The 22930-nt window shown below is 38.0% G+C and overlaps 1 protein-coding gene across 3 annotated transcripts in view; it reads right to left on the bottom strand.

The window, feature by feature from the left end:
• The window catches only part of spats2 (spermatogenesis associated serine rich 2), a 29402-nt gene that overhangs the window by 2631 nt on the left and 3841 nt on the right, over positions 1-22930 (bottom strand). For all 3 annotated transcript variants that reach the window (XM_061903613.1, XM_061903614.1, XM_061903610.1), the window contains 11 exons: positions 19276-19533; positions 16296-16375; positions 11748-11856; positions 11272-11321; positions 10519-10741; positions 10252-10422; positions 7802-7937; positions 3847-3905; positions 1555-1664; positions 1377-1479; positions 1161-1300 (listed from right to left, as the gene is read on the bottom strand). In XM_061903613.1, coding sequence (XP_061759597.1) covers positions 1161-1300; positions 1377-1479; positions 1555-1664; positions 3847-3905; positions 7802-7937; positions 10252-10422; positions 10519-10741; positions 11272-11321; positions 11748-11856; positions 16296-16375; positions 19276-19297 — 1203 coding nt within the window. In that variant the 5' untranslated portion in view covers positions 19298-19533. The remainder of the gene's footprint in view (positions 1-1160; positions 1301-1376; positions 1480-1554; positions 1665-3846; positions 3906-7801; positions 7938-10251; positions 10423-10518; positions 10742-11271; positions 11322-11747; positions 11857-16295; positions 16376-19275; positions 19534-22930) is intronic.

Here is a 22930-nt window from a genome sequence, read left to right as displayed (position 1 = left end):
ACAACAGAAGTACATCAGCAATTACACAATATACACATATACCATGATTTAAATCACATATAATAATTCACATGCACCAGCTCGTTGCCTTCCCCCCCCACTGCAGTGCTTATTTGGCTTCACACATAATAAAGGTGTTTGTGAAATCCCCTGATTTTGTTTGGTGCTAAATCAACCACAACATTAGCGCCACAATAAACATTATGCTTGTTACTGGTCCAACATGTCCTTAAAAAACACACAAAAAAATTAAAAGCCTTGTCTAGCTGTTTACTGACAATTTGTGTTTAAAAAACTTTTACTGCAAATGAATATTGTCTCCAAATATCGGTTATTGGACTCCTTGACTACTAATAGTCGGTATCGGTCCTGAAAAAAACATATTGGTCGATCCCCAATTAAAAGTTGTGTGGCCGCCCACTTTTTTTTATCATATACTGTATCGTAAATATCGCTCAACACTAGGCGTTTCCAAAAACATCTTATTTTAATTCAATTTCAACTACTCATACATTTGTATTTTTACAATTAATTTATGCATATATGGTAATCATTTTATATTCCAAAATGACCTCTGGTGTTCCTGTGTACCACTACATGGAGTAAACATACCTCCATTAGCATGAAATCAATGACTTCATAGTGGTCGGGGTGCTTATTGACCACAAATAGGACACTCTGGTATTTGAAAGCAGGCAAAACTGTGAAAGGCATAACATAATTAAAAAGTTTGATGCTAATAACAAATAAATACCCAAAGATTTGCCTTTTTGTGAAACTATTTGATGAAAAATTACATGACGTCACACTACTGACATATTAAAAGAATATTAGGAACAATATTGGTTGTTTATTTTTACTCGAAGGCCGCTGTTTAAGTGTATTTTTTTTAAATTCAAACAATGATAGCACAAAAGAAAATAATCATTTGTAATCTGGATTTGATAGCTGTTGGATGCCATGCCAGCTACTTCAAATGCAGCTAGTGCCACCTTGTGGACGTAATAAAAAGCTAAATTAGGAGGTTACACAGAGCCACAGTTTTGAATGCTAATGCCAATTTATTGATCTCTTTGCTTTAGAAGAACAGGCACATTAATTGAATAGATGCGCGAGTTGGAGCACTTACACTAAGTCGAAGTGTCTCAATGGGAGCTCACCTGCTTGGCCGGTGGGGGGCGAAATTCGCTGGGCGGGCTCTGAGTGGGAGGAGGACTTTCCACAACACTGGGACTGGCCACCAAAGAGGACGTGGAGCTGCAACGGGATCGATCAGAGTAACCTGTGTGGGGATGATACACTGGAAAAAAGACAAGGAGTCAGCGATTCATCACCTGATTTAGGATCAATAAAGAGGCAATACAGAGATCTTATACCCGATCCAAATTGGGAGATGATCGTCTTCAGCGGCTCCAGATGGAAAGTAAACTTGACAGCTTTGCCGAGGTCCTCGTCATATTTGCGCTCGCTCACAAAGTGCTGCCAAAGACCAAACATAACGACAGTTATGATGTTCAGGTGTGAAAGAACACTCGCAGTCACTCAGTGAAGCACCTTGATGTCAGCTCGCAGTTCAGTCAGCTGATCCTCAGACATGGACGCCGACTGGTCGGTCAGTCTTCTGAGCTCCTCGGCTCTTTTTTGGCGGCCGTTTAAAATGAGGACTGCAACACAACAACACGGAAGTAACATAATTAAATACGTACATGCAGGTTTTCACACTCTCTGACAGCAGTAAAAATCTCTTCTTTGATTCTAATTTGAGTGCTTTAAAGCAAGGGTTGTTAAACTTTGACCTTGGGGCCCAACTTTTTCAAAATAGAAAGGCCCGAGACCCACCCAAATATTACCACTTAGTTATCTTACTCCTGATTTTAATCATATTCAATAATCATAGTTACCCTGCTTAAAGTTTAAAACCTTGTCAAATGATATGAAAGCATGTGTTAGTCACAAAGATTATTATTTATTTAACAAATAAACCCGAGGCTTAGGTCAGGCTGATTAGAAAAATAAATACTAACCAAACATAATACATGTGGCACTCAAAAATAACTGATAAAAAAATACATTTCCATATCATTACGTTGTGTTAAAATACATAAACTAAATTAGTACAAACGTCAATAAAATAATGTTCATCTACACTTCAGTCATAATTTTTTAAGAAACTTCTCTACTTCTTTAGCTCCATACTTCTGTTTCGATATTGTCAATACTGCCAAAAGTGGCAAAACATTTTTTTACAATTGAGTACACTTTTTCTATTTTGGTGGTCCCCTAGCGAGAGCTCCCGGCCCAACAATGGGCCCTATAGATTAAGAAATACTGCTTTAAAAGGGCGCTCAATCGCTTGGGATGGGATTTGACTACATTTCCTTGACTATAGAGCACATTAGTGATAAATTAAAACTTTTTTTTTTAACATTTCATATATGACAAGACAATCTCTCTGACTGTTCTAAACTCCCGTTTCCATGCTGTATTGAGCAGATTAGTGCTTTCTGCAAACATGTCGTGCACTCGATTTTGGCTCAACTGCTTGAAGGTGCAATTAACCTTTAAAAATAACACTTGGCAAGCTTTTGTGGCCATTACTAGTTTAAAAAGGTTTTTCTTCTTAAATACTAATTAACAGAACATGTAAATGTCTATTTTTTTTTTTTTTACAAATACCAATTATCATAAGTTGCAGTACCACTGTACTTAGGCTATGACTTAAAAAAGAAAACGTTTTAATCTTTTTTAGTCACAAATGTCAAAGTATGCTAAGGGGTTAAACAACAATCCCATACATGGGAAAGAATACAATAAAATAACATGCAGCTTACAATGGATCCATTCCCCTCCCCCTGGGGCAATTCAATATAAACCAGTAGGTCAGAAAGATAGTTTATCTTCACTGTGCTGAGACAGACAATTTCTACGTAATGCACAGAGGTGCATTGGCTTGGCAGAATAAACCAGGCTTTTTTGAAAAATATAAATTTTATGGGTGTCGGTTTACTTTTCATTCACTAATTGCGGGAAGCCTTGGCTGGTACCCTATGAAAGTAACTTTTTAATGGTCGAATTCAACTGACCTATTATCCAACTTTCTGATCCGTCTCTTAAAAGTGACACAGATTTAGTCCAAAGTACATCAGACATCTCTGGTAAAAAAAAAAAAGCTCAAATATCATGGCACAGTGAAATGTTGTCACATGAATCTCCTACAAGCTCAGTAAGTACACAAGAGCTACTCAACGAATCCAACTTGGCAAAAAGAAAAATTTCAACCCCAACTCTTCTTTCCGTTTGTCACACTACTAGACACAGTGAACGGCCTATTTTCAAATGAAGCCGTCTTAAAAGTCGATATGAATTCGTCTAACAAGTTCTGGAGGCTTAAGACCGGAAAGACAGTAGAAGCCCAAAGGGGAAAGTTTGGCAGGGTAGACTTGAGAAAAGCTGCTTTTTCTGTTTTCATTCAAGCACTCATCTTCCTTCACTCGCTTGCCCCCGCATCTAGTCGACACTGAGCCTCTCTCGACACCCGACACCATTCAATTTTTCCTGGAACACTCCACACTTACAGAACAGAGTGAGACAGAATGGCCTACTTGGGCAAATACGCAGCCTGTCATGACGCATGCACAGGTATGCTGTAGGTATAAGCAGGAACCCTTGAGGCACCACTCTGCGTCGGAAAAAACAACTGGAACTTGCTCTTCCACAACAATCACTTTTACAAGCTTTCTGGAAATATTTTAAGCCAGACATCCCCCAGCCCCCTCCTCTTCTTCTTGAGGCATAAAGAACTGATTTTTCCCAGGTGGTGTGCGGCATTTATAAGACAGTACTTACCAGCCTCTGCTTTCACTTTGTCCATTTCGGCAAGCAGTGTCACTTCTCTGTCCATTAAGCTGCAAAAGAAGAGAGGACCGAGGACTTATTTATCTTTAATTAAATTACAAAGCAGAATTCCAGAAACATGAATCCAGGGGGGGGGGGCTGTTTTGCTTTAAGAAGTGCATGTAAATTGTCACTTATTGAGTGACAGGTTACTTCTTACGAAATTTTACAGCAAAGAAGTACACCTAGCTGCTTCCCGCTTTGTTACTGATTAGAATGTAGTGGCAAATTTCCCCATTTTGTTTTTGTTGCGCACAGCAATAGTGGTTGTTTTGCAAAGCAGTAAGCACAGGGTTAAAAAAAAATGTGTTTAGGTATAAAACATGCATCTAATTAAATTAATGTTTGATTAAAAAAAAAGTCTAAAAGCTGTTTCACGTATATTAAAAAGCAAGAAATAAAACTCTAAAGGGGGGCTCAAAATAAAATACGATTCTAATCAGGGCCACAATTTAGCTTGAAGGAGCCCTGGTAGCAAACATGCTACGTATAATCAACCACATAAAATGTTATTAGTAGGGATGTAACAATAAACGGTAATACATTTTAATTTAAAACGATAATACTAACCACGCATTATTATTTAATAATAATGCGTGGTTAGCATTACCGTTTTAAATTAAAAGGATCAACAAAAGAGATTGATAACTCCACTTTAACAGAGTAGCGCCAGTTCGCTAGCTTGAATGCTAACATGAAAACAAGAGCCATCAACGTCTTTCCCCTATCTATAAAAAAAATATATACCCCAATCTAACCTTACATAAATTGCTACTTGAACAACTAAGATATTAAATTGTGCACCTTGAATGCAAAAGCAGTACTTTCTTACGGTCTCATCTCAAAATGATCGTTATTTTTTTCAAAGAAAAAAAGACTGAGGTGTTTTTATGGTGCGTTCAAGGACCGCTGAATAGAGTATGATGTCACAGCACCCGCTAGAAATAATAAATCATTTTCCATTTTATTTGTTACGCATTCTTCATTTAAATAAATATGGTAAATGGGTTGTACTTCTATAGCGATTTTCTACCCCTTTTTAAGGAGCCCAAAGCGTTTTGACAGTATTTCCACATTCACACACTGATGGTGGTTATATTAGCCATTTAAGCAGATAAAATACTAATGCTAAAACATTATCATAAACACGAACATGCAAAATAGTTGGTTTTCTAACACATATTTTTCTCTTTTAAATAATAAATATATAATGATAACCATAATAATTTTGGCCGCAGTAACCGTAATATAAAATGTTCATATTGTTACATCCCTAGTTATTAGACAAAATAAAACATTACATTTCAGGGGATTAAATAAATCCCATCCAATCGTTTTCTGTACAGGCTCACAGCAGGAGTCTATCTCAGCTGACATTGGGCGAAAGGCTGGGCATTTACAGTTGTGATCAAAATTATCCAACCCCCACACAATTTGGGTGTTTTAGCAAGTTGAACATTTATTCCGTATTTTGTTTATGGTCATATCAAATAAAGATGCATTAAATAGACAAATGCAACTTGAATTATAACATACCAAAGAGTGTAATTTCTCTTAATATCTTATTGACAAAATTATTCAACCCCTTGAAGATCATAACTCTTAAGAACAGAATTTGAATAAGGTATTTTCAATCAGGTGTTGAAAACACCTGTAGATGTGATTAGAACCATAACAAGCAACAATTAAACTGATTGAAAAAGAATGTGACACTCAGCTTCTTGTACATAGTCAATGGTGTATTTGCAACATGGTGAAGTCCAGGGAGTGGTCAAAGAAGTCAAGAGAGGAAGTAATTTCTCTTCATAAGAAAAGATATAGATATAAGAAAATAGCAAAGACATTACACATTCCAAGAGACACAGTTGGGGGCATAATTCACAAGTTTAAAGCTAAAGGCACAGTGGAAACACTACCTGGGCGTGGTAGAAAGAGGATGCTGTGTGTAACTGCTGTCCGGTATTTGAAGCGTACAGTGGTGAAACTACTGAGCAGCTGAGGAACTACAACAGGACATTGCAGAGGGAAGAACGCAGGTTTCGTCCCAGACAATAATGCGCTTACTACGAGATGAAGGCCTCCATGCCAGAACTCCCAGGCGCACCCCACTTCTGACTACCAGGCACAAGAAAAATATACTCCAGCATGCCAAAAATCATCTGGACAAACCCCAAAGGTTTTGGGAAACTGTTCTATGGAGTGTTGAGACAAAACTGGAACTCTTTGGGCCTATGAATCAACGTTATGTCTGGAGGAGAAAAAAATTAAGCTTACAAAGAGAAGAAACACCTTGCCTACTGTTAAGCATGGTGGGGGGTCAATCGTGCTCTGGGGCTGTTTCTCTGCCTCAGGTACCAGGAATCTCCAGCACGTTCAAGGCATTATGAATTCTATTTCCTACCAGGATATATTAGCTGCAAATGTCATGAAGTCAGTGACGAAGCTGAGGCTTGGGAGACGTTGGACCTTCCAACAGGACAACGATTCCAAGCATACCTCCAAATCAACAGAGTGGTTGCAGAAGAAGGGCTGGAAGACTCTGGAGTGGCCTTCACAGTCGCCAGACCTAAATCCTATAGAAAACCTGTGGTGGGACTTGAAGAAGGCAGTTGCAGCACGCAAGTCCAAGAATATGAATGAACTGGAGGCCTTTGCCCAAGAGGAATGGGCAAAAATACCTGTAGATCGTTGCAAGAAGCTTGTGTCCGGTTATGTATCACGTTTGAAGGATGTAATTACTGCCAAAGGGTGTTCTACTAAGTACTAAAGATGCATGTAACTAAGGGATTGAATAATTTTGTCAATGAGATATTAAGAAAAATGTCCTTTTTTGGTATTTTGTAAAATACAGTGTTACAATTTAAGTTGCATTTGTCTATTTGACACATCTTTATTTGATATGACTATAAACAAAATACGGAATAAATGTCCAACTTGCTAAAACACCAAAATTGTGTGGGGGTTGAATTATTTTCATCACAACTATAAACAAACTATTCACACTGTTGCTAAATGGGGACTGAACCCACAATGCCAGCATGAAAGTCAGACGAGTGAAGCACTTTGACCTGGATTAAAAATGGATTGACAAAATAATAAATGTCATAATATTTGCCTCTCTCTAGTTCAATATTTAAACAACTCCTAATGTCGCAGCCTACACCTTTATTTGGTGCTCCTTGTCAAACAGATGGGACTCAAAGTTTCAACATCCTTTCACAAGATTAAAAGTTGTTTGTTCGCAAAAAGCTTATGGATACTAGCTTTGAGGGTCCCATTAAGCTAACCCATTTAACAAAAACAGGAAGTTGAAACTTGCCAAAAAAAACAAAGCAACACTAAACTTGAAACTTGTAAGAACCTAGGCTTTCAAGTTTCATGGCTACATTTTGTAACACTGTCAAGTCATCTATATTGCTGAACAGGGTGCAAATGGCAATAAAAGCAGTAAAACGGTGAATATACAATAAACAGTAATACAATAACAACACATTTTGAGTTAAAACTGTTGAGGTAAACAAGATTAAACTGGACAAACAATGGACTAAAAAAATACTTCAACACGTACTTCACAGCAATTTACGTGAATATTTTTCTCTTATTACGCAGTAGCCTCCCTTTCATGAAACAATGCTAGCTGGAATAAGTTTACAGAGGTGTGCTGACAACTCAATATGCCCGCAACGCATACAATGACAGTCATTTTGGGTAACCCTAAATTGCACAAATGTTAAATAAAATGTGAAGATACCAATGTATATCAATGTCCTGAAAGATATTTTGAAAGGTAGGAAATAGGGTTTTGAACGGCGGATTTTAAACATAACCATTGTCATCTTGCGGTTTACATTCCCCTTTGTTTAGTTTTTGAACCATGAATTATTGAATTGTTTTCAAATGTACACACCTGCCCTGAAGCTCAGCAAAGGCCTGCTTCATTGTTTTGACAGAGGACTCCATCTCCTCCTTCACCACCATCCTGTAGCGAGTCAGTGAGGCGGTGCATCGCTGCAGGTCCTTCACAGAGCGGTCAATGTTGGGCGCTAAGGGGAAACAAAGGGAACATCATTTAACACTAATACAAATGGTTTAAGGGAACATCATTTTTTCCTACGTAAAACAGGATTCCGCATTATCTGGCTTCTGTTTGTGACATAACCAAATCATTTTTGGCAACAAAACAGCTGAAGTAATTTGGGGGCCCTCCACATTAAAACAACATGATAATTTTCCATGTTGTTAGAAAATACCAAACAACCTGCACATTTAAACTTCGCTAGCCCGAATAAGTATCAATGATTCAACATTTTTTCAGCAATTCATTGAAAGTCAGGAACATTAAACAAAGATCAATATTTTGTTATTGCAGTCAGACTGGATGTGACATGTAGCGCTATTACTGTGAAGACCTCAAGTGTGTGACTAGTGGAAAAAAGACAGAGCTTGAAAGTTGACGGTGGCCATGTTTGAACAGGACAAGACTGTTGACTTTAAAAAGGGCCTTTTTTAGTTTCTACCTGCCGAGCTTTCACTAGATCTTACCAGAACTTCGATTACAACAGCTTACCATTTGTAGCACCTTATACTCAGACTTCATGAATAAAAATGAAAGACTCACAAACGACCAATCCGGATACAGAGTCAACTTTTCAACGTAAATGGCATTAATCGAAATAAGTAATCAACAATGCAATAAATTACAATAAATGCGCTGCTACAGTGTGTATGGATTTAACAAAAGAATTTAAAACAATCAATCATAATATCTTAATAAATTACAACGGTATGGCATCAGAGGGTTGGTCTTAAACTGGGTAAGAAGCTACCTAACCAACAGGAAGCAATACGTGAAGATAGGAGAACAAACGTCTACAGAACTAAAAATACATTTTGTGGCATACCTCAATGATCAATACTGGGACCACAATTGTTCAATCTTAAACTATATTTGTAAAGTTACAAAGGACTTAAAGTTAGTACTATTTGCAGATGACACAACTGTGTTTTGTTTAGGAGAGAACACAGAAGCTAATACAAACAATAACAGAATAAATACATTAAAAAGAGGGTTTGACAAAAACAAGACAATCTTTGAATCTTTAAAACTAAAATAATACTATTTGGTAACAGTAGAAGTGAAAATAAAACAAATACAAATAGACAAAGTAGATATTGCACGGCTAAAAAAAAAAGATTTTTTAGGAGTAATAATAGATAAGATAAACTGGAAATGTCATGTAAAAATATACAACAAAGTAACAAGAAACATGTCAATATAAACCTCCTGCACAAAATATGTTCTGGACCAGAATACAATCCATATTCTCTACTGCTTGTTAGTGTTATCATACCATAAATATGGGGATTTATATGTGGAATTGAATTATGGAATGGATTAACCAAGTGCATCAAACAATGTACTAATATGACCGACTTCAAGAAAGTTTTCAAACTACAAGTGTTTACAAAGTACAAAGAAGAAGAACTATGATAAAACATCTTGAACCTATAAAAAAAATTAAAAATAAATAAATCTAATTCATCTCCTAGTTGAACCATAAATTACTTAACTATTTTTGAGAACTTTAATTATTGTGTATATGTTTATATGTCTGACATTTACTTATGTATTTATTAATATTTGTTTACCTACTAATGGTATATTCATTAATTTAGTCACTGTTCTATTGCAGAAAAAGAAATTACATAAAAGAGCTATGATATGAAAAGGGGTAGGATTAAATCAGCTGTGCTTTTCCTATTCCTTTTCGGCTGTGCTATAATGAAACAACTGGAAATATGTGATGCATTGCATTGTATTTGTATTGTATTGCATGTTCGAAATAAACTGAAATTGAACATACATTGTGATGAAAAGTGACACTCTCTACTTGCATGCTGCAGGGACAGTAGTTATTGCTGTATTGAACATATGTTCGCTGTCAGTGACAGATAGGTTGACACCCCGGATAGTTTTAATCAAAATGGTTTGTTTTGTTCTCGCCTTCTCATTTCCTACACTCCACTTGGATAACTCTTCTTCATCTTTATAAAAACATTTCGTAACGGAGTCAACAGGTTTGTTTTGGTTTGGAATCAAGTCTGCGCATCTGCAGTAAGTAGCATTGAATAGTCCATTGCATGAGAAGAGTCGAAGAGCTTTCAAAAAATATCACGATTAATTAGGCATTTTAGTGTATTTTAAGCACACTAACACAAAAAAGAATCAAGCAGAAAGACGCAACTGCCTGTATTTGCCTGATGGTAAGGCTCCTGTCTGTTGTTCCTGCCTAAAACCCCAGCTGGCACCTGAAATATCTTCTATTAGCTCACGCGTGGAGAAAGATTTCTTATTACCAATCTTCTTGCCACCAGACGACCTTTGCTGACTTTGTTCATCGGGAAGTACATGAGATGAGTTTTGGCGATGTGAATCTTGGCGGTGGCGTATTTTGTTCCCTTTATGTGCCTGGTGAGTATTTGGTCCCAGCTGAGAGGGAGGACTGTCTGCATCTGCACCCGTGAGAGCTGCAAAGATAGATGTACATGCTCTTTGAACTGGTGAGCTTTTATGGAATTAAAAAAACAACTAATATAAATGGAACAACAATATACACGTTTTACCGGTGGTTTCAGACGTGATCGGTTCAGAGTCCAGCTCTGATGCATCCAAGGACACAGAGTCCAAGTGTTCACTCAGGGAGTCAAGTGACTCTCCATCCACTGCTGATCCATTGTCATGGAAGCCATTGGTTTTGTCCTTACACTCCTCAAGTGGTGTGGCCTCCGATGGGCCAGGTTCTGTTGAGGCCTCCTGCTGGGGCTTGGGCTTCTTTTTCTTATTTGGCTGGAGGTCAAGATAACAGTGTCAGAGTGCTTTGTTCTGTTTTTCTTTTTGTTAGGTGACAACCTGCACCACACTAGCAAGAGGCGCAGGAGCGGATCCCAAATTAAGATTTTACAACAAATTGAATCAGATGGTGAAAGAACAGTGTATAACAACAAAATATATGTTTTTTTAATTATTAAATTTAAGCAAAATTGAGTGCATCAAAAACAGCAGAGGCAAAGTTAAGTCAGTTTCAACAACCGGTAGTTTTTGGTGAAAAGAATAACAAGACATCACATATGGGAAGGTGAGCTACATCTAAAAGACCTCCACTACTGAACCGAAACAGAGCTTAGAAATATTTAAATTTTCCCACTCCATTAAAAATAAATCAACAGTTTTACCACAGCAATTTAAGATTTGTCAAATACCCACCCATAAGTCTTAGTGTCTTGTGTAAGTGCAATCAACTTTTTAATTCAGTTCTACTGCATATTTTATACTGACGCAAATATGAACAATGCAGCGGTACTGCATTTAATACCTACCTTCTTTTTGCCAGTGACATTCCACTCCTTAAGAATTTCCACTGCACTACCTGCAAATATGTTAAACAAACAATTACGCTGCACAGCAAGATTTAGCAGATTTTATACACAATGTCTCTGAATGACTGGTATTTCTGTCAAGATGTTGACTATAAAAACAAAAAAAGGAGACTGAGGATGTTTCAGTGCTAAATATAGACCAGGTATGTGTAAGAAACCTCCTTCATACATGTGAATAATGCCATGTGGTTAAGTATTGCAATTATGCTGGTGAGCGCGTCATAGCAGACTTACGTCGAACCATTCAGTCACTTTGCTGCGCTCAATAAATGTGGCAGCTGTCAAAGTTTGTTTACATATCTGATACCTTCAAGACATTACTACACTGAGGGTTTTATGGGAAATAGACAAATTAAAATTTTGCTCAGGTCCTTAATTTACGGACCAGCAATGGCCCCACCGAGATGTCGGCATACCTTCTAAGAATGCTTGAACCGCCTTGTCAACGCAGTTCTCAAAATGCTGCAACACCAGAACAATCTCATTGTTGCTTTTGTTGGGGACAACTGCCCGGACGGAGTTGATCTGCAACAAATAAAATGAGTTGTGTGCACACAAAATCACACGTTCCTGAAAGTGAAATCACAACAATTGTAAATTCTCAGAAAAACATGTCAACAGACTGCTTTGACTTGGACTTTTCTCTGATCAAAGAAATTGTTGATTTTATAGCTGTTCCCTTCACTTATATTTGCAAATATTTATTTTAGAAAAGGTGTCTTCCCAAAGAAAATGAAAACGGCAAGTCATTTCCATCTTCAAAAGTGGATATAAGCATCAGTTCATAAACTATAGGCCTAATTATTTACTCTCACAATTTTCAAAAGTCCTTGAAAAAATATTTGTGTCAAGATTAAGACAGTTAGATTGATAAGCATCACTTGCTAAGTAATACGGTTTCCGATCTAATAGGTCCACTTCCATGGCAGTGATGGAACTAGTTGACGAGGTAACCACTGCAATTGACCTGAGCAAGGCCTTTGACACCATCAATCACACATTACTTTTAAGCAAAATGCAGAGGTATGGTGTCAGAGGTCTTGCTCATGATTGGTTGAAAAATTATCTTGGTGGCAGAGAGCAGTATGTGCATATGATCAATGTAGATTCAGATAAAGAGATTATAACACATGGAGTACCCCAAGGTTCTGTACTGGGACCAAAATTGTTTTTACTGTATGTTAATGATATTTGTAAAATCTTTAAAAAACTCAACTGTATTATTTTTGCTGATGATACAAGTCTGTACTATTCTGAGCAAGACCTTGACCAACTCCTAGAGACTGTAGAGATTGAACTCCACATACTAAAGCAATGGTTTGATGCCAATAAACTATCAATCAACCTAAATAAAACAAAATATATAATTTTTGGAAATAGGAAAAATAACATACAGCGTCATATAAGAATTGCTGATATGGAGATAGAAAGGGTGTATTCAATACATTTTTTGGGAATCTATATAGATGATAAATTATATACGAAACTTAACATAAATATACTAAAGACAAAGATGGCAAAAATTATTGCTATGTTACATAAAATTAAAAACTCTGTTAATCAAAAGGCTCTTAACATGTTATATAATTATTTCATACTCCAATATCTTAATTATTGTGTTGAAATCTGGGGTAACAATTACAAATGAAACATCAACTCTATATTCTTACTTCAAAAGAAAGCGATTAGAATTGTAAATTATGCAAATTATCATGACCATACCAATGCTCTGTTTATTAAATTAAAAACATTAAAACTGCACGATCTTGTTGACCTCAATACTACTATTGTGACTTACAAAGCTCATAACCACATGTTGCCTGGGTGTCTACAGGGGAGGTCCAAACCCAGAGAGAATCCCTATGACCTCAGAGGTTCAGCTTTCTTTCAGAAAGCAAAAATAAGAACAAGCTTAAAAAGTAGATGTGTTCCTGTTAAGGGAGTTGAACTGTGGAACAGCTTGGATGATTCCTTAAAATGTTCCAGTTCCATTCACACATTTAAAAAACACTTTAAGACCAATGTCTTGAAAAATATATCACTCTTGAATCAACATTGTAGTTAATACTATGATTAATGTTAATTAAAAACTAAACGTGGGATATAAATAATAATGGAAGTATAATTGTTTGTTATATTGTGGGGCGGTATAGCTCGGTTGGTAGAGTGGCCATTTCAGCAACTTGAGGGTTGCAGGTTCGATTCCCGCTTCAGCCATCCTAGTCACTGCCGTTGTGTCCTTGGGCAAGACACTTTACCCACGTGCTCCCAGTGCCACCCACACTGGTTGAAATGTAACTTAGATATTGGGTTTCACTATGTAAAGTGCTTTGAGTCACTAGAGAAAAGCGCTATATAAATATAATTCACTTCACTTATATAGTATATAATTGGTGCAAAGGTTTAATACATGTGCAAGGATATTTCACATGCCTTTACTGTGTATATAATTGAACTACGTTCATGTTGTGTATAATGTGTATTCATAATATGTTTTTCAAAGGACATTTCATAATTTTCAGAAGTTTATTTTGTACATGACATTGTTTATAGGGTTAGGCGCAATAAGTGTTCAACTTCAGCTTAAACCCTTTCGGTCTGCAACATTTTCATTTTCAATCTATGAATAAAAAACTGTTTATTTGTTTTGTTGACCATTGACCGAAAAACAATAAACTACTACAATGTTCATAATAGGTTTCAACCCATTGGTTAAAAATGATGCATCTATTGACAATCATGTTTTTTTTAAACAATACAAGCGTCATAGATTGGCCTTTGACAGGTTTTTATGTATATTTATTTATTTAGCACCATATCCGCACACATTTTAAGGTTATAAGAACCCTCCATGTACAAACACCGTTTCCATATGAATTGGGAAATTGTGTTAGATGTAAATATAAACGGAATACAATGATTTGCAAGTCCCTTTCAACCCATATTCAATTGAATGCACTACAAAGACAAGATATTTGGTGTTCAAACTCATAAACTTTTTTTTTTTGCAAATAATAGTTAACTTAGAATTTCATGGCTGGAACACGTGCCAAAGTAGTTGGGAAAGGGCATGTTCACCACTGTGTTACATCACATTTTCCTTTAACAACACTCAAATGTTTGGGAACTGAGGAAACTAATTGTTGAAGCTTTGAAAGTGGAATTCTTTACCATTCTTGCTTAATGTACAGCTTAATAGAATAGAAAGTACTTTATTTATCCCTGGGGGAAATTCCACACCACAGTTCGCTCACAATAAACAATAATATTAATAAATAATATATTATACATATATAATATATAATATATGAATAATATACATATATTCGACATATATTATACATTTAAGTGCAGTCAAGAAGGAACATATGCATTATACAGTCTGATGGCTGTCGGTATGAAGGACCTCCTGTGTCGTAAGTTGTTCAACAGTCCGGGGTCTTTTTGTCGTATTTTACGCTTCATAATGCGCCACATATTTTCGATGGGAGACATGTCTGGACTGCAAGCGGGCCAGGAAATTACCCACACTCTTTTACTACGAAGCCACGCTGTTGTAACACATGGCTTGGCATTGTTTTGCTGAAATAAGCAGGGGCATCCATGATAACGTTGCTTGGATGACAACATATGTTGCTCCAAAACCTGTATGGACCATTCAGCATTAATGGTGCCTTCACAGATGTGTAAGTTACCCATGCCTTTGGCACTAATACACCCCCATACCATCACAGATGCTGGCTTTTCAACTTTCCGCCTATAACAATTCGGATGGTTATTTTCCTCTTTGTTCCGGAGGACACCACGTCCACAGTTTCAAAGTATAATTTGAAATGTGGACTCGTCAGACCACAGAACACTTTTCCACTTTGCATCAGTCCATCTTAGATGAGCTCGGGCCCAGCGAAGCCGGCGGTGTTCCTCGGTGTTGTTGATAAATGGCTTTCGCTTTGCATAGTAGAGTTTTAACTAGCACTGACAGATGTAGCGACCAACTGTAGTTACTGACAGTGGTTTTATGAAGTGTTCCTGAGGCAATGTGGTGATATCCTTTACACACAGATTTGTCGGTTTTTGATGCAATACCGCCTGAGGGTTCAAAGATCCGTAATATCATCGCTTCCGTGAAGTGATTTCTCCAGATTGTCTGAACCTTTTGATGATTTTACGGACCGTAGATGGTAAAATCCCTAAATTCCTTGCAGTAGCTCGTTGAGAAATGTTGTTTTAAAACTGTTCGACAATTTGCTTACAAATTGGTGACCCTCGCCCCATCCTTGTTTGTGAATTACTTAGCATTTCATGGCACCCACCTGTACCCAATTAGCCTGTACACCAGGCTGTGAGATGTTCCAAATAAGTGTTTGATGAGCATTCCTCAACTTTATTAGTATTTATTGCTAACTTTACCAACTTTTTTGTCACGTCATACTGCAAAAAAAAATGTTTATCAGTTTTAACATCAAATATGTTGTCTTTTTAGCATATTCAACTGAATATGGGTTGAAAATCATTAACAAATCATTGTATTTCGTTTATATTTACATCTTAAACAATTTCCCAACTCATATGGAAACGGGGTTTGTACTAGCCATTTAAGACAACCCTACTTGGGCAAGCACTAAAAGTGCTCCAAAGCCCATATAAACATTACACGCCCCTCCACCTCTGAATAAAACACGACTTCTACTCTGTTAAGGTTTTGCAGTGCGTTTTAATTAAATTCCTTTTGAACGGCGATGCCAGTTCAGGACATTAAAAAGGAAGCAGACCATTCTCCAGTGTGTCTAAAGATATTCTCATTCATCCAAGTCATTGTAATCTCAGTGCAGTCAATCGATTAGGTTTAGGCCTTGGGCCTAAACCAAACAGCACATAAGGACCTAAAAAGTCCAATCTAATGGGTGCTGCTGTTGGTTAAAACAAATCTAAAAGTAATGTAAATGTTGGCATTCCCGTCTTACCTTCTCCTTCATCCTTTCAGGCGGCTCTCCTTGGGACATGACCATCTTTGAGCGCGTGTCAAACACCACCCCTGACGCATCTACAACGAGCAGAAAACAACATTAAGCTCCAGAGTCTGTTCGGCATTTCCATTACAATTGCAAAACCAAACATGTTGTCTAAGTGCACAGAGATCATGTGAGCCACGGGTGTCCAAACCTTTCCCACTGAGGGACGTTCAGGATTGAAGGATGCAAAAAAGCCTGCGCACGCACGCACCCAATTGCCCTATTACTTTTGGTCCCTTGAAAAAGAGGCCGCTATGTATTAAGAGCTGTATTTTCTAAACCCTTGGATGTGAATACTCTCAAATTACAGCTGACAGTCTTCCCATATTGATTACATTATATAAAGACAGCTAAAATAAAACTTGTGTCACTGTCCCAAAATTTCCGGGTCTAACTGTACATTCATACACACACACACACATATGTACATACATACATACATATGGACACATCTTTATACACAAACACATACATATACACATAGCAATGTACGCACTATTAACTATTGATGCACTGACAATTTGGCTGCCCAAAAAATACTTAAACCACCAAAACCGGTTGTTTGATGACGTATCCTGGCGGGCCGCGTCTTTTCCTGCACACGCACACCAACGACATAGTTTGCCCATAGATTACAAACCCTGTTTCCATATGAGTTGTGTTAGATGTAAATATAAACGGAATACAATGATTTGCAAATCCTTTTCAACCCATATTCAGTTGAATATGCTACAAAGACAACATATTTGATGCTCAAACTCAAAAAAAATTTTTATTTTGCAAATAATCATTAACTTTAGAATTTAATGCCAGCAACACGTGACAGCGAAGTTGGGAAAGGTGGCAATATATACTGATAAAGTTGAGAAATTCTCATCAAACACTTATTTGGAACATCCCACAGGTCCATCCATCCATCTTCTTCCGCTTATCCGAGGTCAGGCTGCGGGGGAAGCAGCCTAAGCAGGGAAGCCCAGACTTCCCTCTCCCCAGCCTCTTTGTCTAGCTCTTCCCGGGGGATCCCGAGGCGTTCCCAGGCCAGCCGGGAAACATAGTCTTCCCAACGTGTCCTGGGTCTTCCCCGTGGCCTCCTACCGGTTGGGCGTGCCCTAAACACCTCCCTAGGCAGGCGTTCGGGTGGCATCTTGACCAGATGCCCGAACCACCTCATCTGGCTCCTCTCGATGTGCACAGGTGTGCAGGCTAATTGGGAACAGGTGGGTGTCATGATTGGGGTATAAAAACAGTTTCCATGAAATGCTAAGTAATTCACAAACAAGGACAGTGCGAGGGTCACCACATGCGTGAGTAAATTGTCCAACAGTTTAAGAACAACATTTCTCAACGAGCTATTGCAAGGAATTTAGGGATTTCACCATCTACGGTCCGTAAAATCATCAAAAGGTTCAGAGAATCTGGAGAAATCACTGCACGTAAGCGATGATATCACAGATCTTTGATCCCTCAGGCGGTACTGCATCAAAAACCGACATCAGTGTGTAAAGGATATCACAACATGGGCTCCGGAACACTTCATAAAACCACTGTCAGTAACTACAGTTGGTTGCTACATCTGTAAGTGCAAGTTAAAACTCTGCTATAAAAAGCAAAACCGATTTATCAACAACACCAAGGAACGCCGCCGGCTTCTCTGTGCCCGAGCTCCTCTAAGATGGACTGATGCAAAGTGGAAAAGTGTTCTGTGGTCTTGACAAGTCCACATTTCAAATTATATTTGGAAACTGTGGATGTGGTATCCTCCGGAACAAAGAGGAAAATAACCATCCGGATTGTTATAGGCGCAAAGTTCAAAAGCCAGCATCTGTGATGGTATGGGGGTGTATTAGTGCCCAAGGCATGGGTAACTTACACATCTGTGAAGGCACCATTAATGCTGAATGGTCCATACAGGTTTTGGAGCAACATATGTTGTCTTCCAAGCAACGTTATCATGGATGCCCCTTTTTATTTCGGCAAGACAATGCCAAGCCACGTGTTACAACAGCGTGGTTTCATAGTAAAAGAGTGCGGGTACTTTCCTGGCCCGCCTGCAGTCCAGACCTGTCTGCCATCAAAAATGTGTGGCGCATTATGAAGCGTAAAATACGACAGCGGAGACCCCGGACTGTTGAACGACTAAAGCTCTACATAAAACAAGAATGGGAAAGAATTCCACTTTCAAAGCTTCAACAATTAGTTTCCTCAGTTCCCAAACGTTTATTGAGTGTTGTTAAAAGAAAAGGTGATGTAACACAGTGGTGAACATGCCCTTTCCCAACTACTTTGGCACATGTTGCAGCCATGATATTCTAAGTTAATTATTATTTGCAAAAAAAAAATAAAGTTTATGAGTTTGAACATCAAATATCTTGTCTTTGTAGTGCATTCAACTGAATATGAGTTGAAAAGGATTTGCAAATCATTGTATTCCGTTTATATTTACATCTAACACAATTTCCCAACTCATATGGAAACGGGGTTTGTACTTAGAAGTTGCATTTCGGTTTAGACGGCAGTTACATTTGAAAAGATCAGATTTCAATTGGATTCGGACTACCTCCTGTTGTGGCCCAAATCTCACGCAAAAAATCCGATTTTAAGCACCTTTTAGACTCGCAAAAAATATCCAATCTGTGTCACTTGAGGGTAAAAAAATCAGATACGCTGTCCTGTGCAAACATAGCCCGAAAAGCCATTTCCTTTAAAATGTGAAAAAAAAAAACCAAAACAAACAAGACAGCTGAGAGTGAAAGGAAAGTCCAAAGTTAAAGCAATCACTTACTGATATGGTTGTTTTTTCTGGAACTGAACATAGGTTAATGTCACCCAGTGACTGTACATGTGTACAGCCAGGTCACTTTAACTGTTACACTCAGACTTTTACATTTGTGAAACACTTAATTATTGCAAACCTCCAAGCACACACACTCACCCTTTTGGTTCTTCTTTGCCATGTTGTCAGCTGCAGGTTCACACAGGCGTGGCCACAAAATGATTAGATGGCAACTTCCTCGAGACTGAGACAACTTCTTAGACGTGTTAGAGCTGCGGTTTCAGTGCAGGAGCCACAGTTTGGAGAGAAAGGTGGTCCTCCTTCTCGAAAGTTTTTGTTGTGAGTTGTGACAGAGAAAGTTATGGTGAAGCTCCACACCAGGAGGTTGGGATTCTCTTCCTCGTGCTCCACACAAATCTGTGCAGGGAAGAAGCACCTCGGAAATAAGTTAACTGTAATTTTATGAGTAATACAGACGGATACATGCCAAATTCCTGCTTTCTGATTGAAAGACAAGAAAAAAATATACATTTAATATTGTCCTTATTACTTATCTAGTCAGCCTTGGATAGGGCACAAGAAGTTTGTTATTACAAGCATTATTAAAAGACAGATGTCATGCGTCACTTGGAATAATCTCTCTATCAACAGAGTAAAGAGACGTCGTGTGTCACACCTGTGGAACGCTTTTAGGGCTGGAACATTATGGCCATTCAATTCTGGAACATTGGATGGTTTTAAATGTATCCAAAAAAATATGGCAGGCCTATTTAAAATAAAAGGTTTTTTATTAATTTAGTTTTAAACCAAGATGCACAATTACATAAAAGAATGGAAGGGAAACTTTAATTGAATATTTTGCAAACTAAATGTATAATGTATTTTCCAAACATAATTAACGGTATTATGTGTGCTGGCTCTAAGATTTTTGTGGTCCTCAACAAGATTTTGTTTTTACAGCAACAAGTTAGAAAGATAATGGCCTGAAATTCAACAAAACTGTTAAAACTGGACCTATGATGAGTTTCATCTTTACTTATTTAAAAATGTTGTTACAATGTTGGATACTGGTGTTAAACAATACTAAAGCGTCCAATCATAAGGTTCATACATTGGGTGTGAGCTTGCACACAGTTTTGAATGCCTCTGAGCGCTGTTTTTGGAGGCTTTTTTTACACAGTGGGCCATTTGTAATTTCACAGGTTGACGAATGTACATACATGGGCATCCTCATATACAATGTGTCGGCCGTGAAGGCCTCATCCCCCTATACTCAGCCAAGACTGCAGCCTGAAGTTTCACTACTTGTCATTACTTTTTGTCCAATGCCCCCAGCACCTGCTCTGATGTCCTTAAAATAAACGCTTCAATGTTTATTCGTCCACGGTACTGTTTTGTTAAGAAGGGCTCTAATTAGGGTTGTCCCGATACCAATAATTTAGTACTGGTACCAAAATGTAGATCGATACTTTGATACTTTTCCAAATAAAGGGAACTACGAACAATGTCAATATTGGCTTTATTTTAACCAAATATCTTACACTACATTAAACACTCAGTCAAAGAACAATTTTACAAGGTTAAAATATAAATTAAAAAGCTTTGAAATGGCATCGACTCTGAAGAGAATGTCTTTCCTGTGGTCCTCGACTACCGTCTGCACCGGACCGAACCGCAGGACAGGTGTAACAACTACATTATTACCTGTCATTTTTAATAATTCCTTGTACAGATCTGAATGCTTATTGTTTACCTAAGTTTGAAGCACAGGTGGTAATACTAATCGCCACATTTGGTGTGGCGTTTTTTAAAGCAGCTGTTGTGAGAGTAGCGTATGCGCGCGTGTGTGTGTGTGTGTGTGTGTGTGTGTGCTCCTTTAAAAAAATGGCAGTATGTGGGGTGAGTGACATGAGTAAGTGAGTGGGCAAGTTAGGAGAGGTAGCGCTAGCATGTGCAGGAGTGTCAATAGCATGGTGGATGTCCGGTTGTCCACCCATTTTTTACCGCTTGTCCCTTTTGGGATTGCGGGGGGTGCTGGAGCCTATCTCAGCTGCATTCGGGCGGAAGGCAGGGTACATCCTGGACTAGTCGTCACCTCATTGCGGGGCGATGTCCGGTTGTTCCCTGTGGAAATTATAAATAAAGTGACCAAGTTGTAACTAATCGACTGCCTCGTCATTTCGCCCAAATAGCGCAGCCTTACGGACCCATTGTGAAGTGAAAGGTCTCCCCTGCTCTCCTCGACCACGGTCTGGGAGCCGACAAGCAGGAAAGCTGTAAAACAGTACTGGCAACAAGGTGCCTCCCTGTTTACAGCGTCAAAATACCTCCATATTGTGCTTCATGCACCCTCTTTATTAACCAGTAGAACTGTAGGTTTTTGCCATTTTCCCTCTCCAAGATGTTATTACTTGTATGCACTTTGTGCGTGCGTTTTGACACACAACATCATGCGCCTCGGTTGTCATCACCGCCGCAAAGCAGCACTCAGATAAAAGAGCTGCACCTGTACTTTTCAAAGGTGGTATAGTACCTATTTTAATTGATTAGTACCGCAGTACTTTATTAGTAGCGGAATACCGCACAACCCTAGCCACTATAAAATTAGACTACTATTGCTAAAAACAGCTTTTTTTTTAATGCAGTTCTATATTGATCGAAATATGGGCAGGAGTACCTAATGTTGTGACTGGCGAATCTATGAAAGTTTTTTTCCGACTGTGTCTAGAAAAATTGTCTGCAAGATATATGTAACAGTGTACATTTTCAAAAGATAAATTCTGACACTTTTCAAACGGGGGTTTGGGGAGCGTTTTTTGCATCTATGGGAGCGCCTCCACTCAAGACATGTTTGCATATAAAACCCCCAAAAAACGTCTTATAATGTCACTGCGCAAAGATTTAAACTGTTGCACATCCAATACATATTATTTACATCAGTAATCCTCTAACCTAGTGGTACCTGGGCTCCATCTAATAGTACACCAAATATTTTATTTTAATATTGTAATGACGTGACTCGAGCCATTACCAAAGGTTTTTCAGCCTTCAAATGGAAATCATTATAATCAGACTACTGCAGGTTGTAGTCGAACTCCAAAAAAGACACAATCAGAACCGTCTTAGTCTGTCATTTCTATCACCCAACACGCGTGAGAACTGAATGTTCTCCACAATCCCCGCTTACTTCTACTGCCAGCCAATCAACACACAGAACACATTTAAACAATATTCATATTATTTTCATTGGCATAAATATTAAATACACTTGTTAATAAATAAAACCTCTGTGTTTTTTAACAATTACTTAGGCCTACTTTTTTTATTGTATTGCAATGTCGGTCATTATGGTGGTACTCAGAGAGCCAAGTGTTTTCTGAGGTGTTACTTGTTGAAAAACGTTTGAGAACCACTGGTGTAGACCACAAGGACACACTTTGAATGTAGATTAGAATTATCATAGGTCTTCTTCAAAATGTTCTACTTTTAAATCGCCCTTGGAAAAGGGAAAGAAAAACAGACTGCACACTCACCCACCTGGAGCCCTTTTAGACCCAACTAACACCTATGCTATAACACATTTTTCTATACTTAATATATTGACCTAAACGGCTTTCCGAAGTAAGTACATTTTATGTATGAAGCGCTTTTCACAGATACAATCACAAAGCACTGTACAAAATCATAGGGAAAGTAAAACCACACTTCAAATTAAAACAACAGGGACAACATCATAAAAAGGATACAAAGTCGATTAAAAGTGATACTTAAAAGGTGCATTAACTAAAAGCTTTACTGAAAAGAGAAGTTTTCA

Source organism: Nerophis ophidion, linkage group LG06 (assembly GCF_033978795.1).
Source record: "Nerophis ophidion isolate RoL-2023_Sa linkage group LG06, RoL_Noph_v1.0, whole genome shotgun sequence".
NCBI classification, from domain to species: Eukaryota; Metazoa; Chordata; class Actinopteri; order Syngnathiformes; family Syngnathidae; genus Nerophis; species Nerophis ophidion.
Note: the sequence above shows the minus strand (reverse complement) of the source record. Positions and strands in the feature narration are given on the sequence as shown.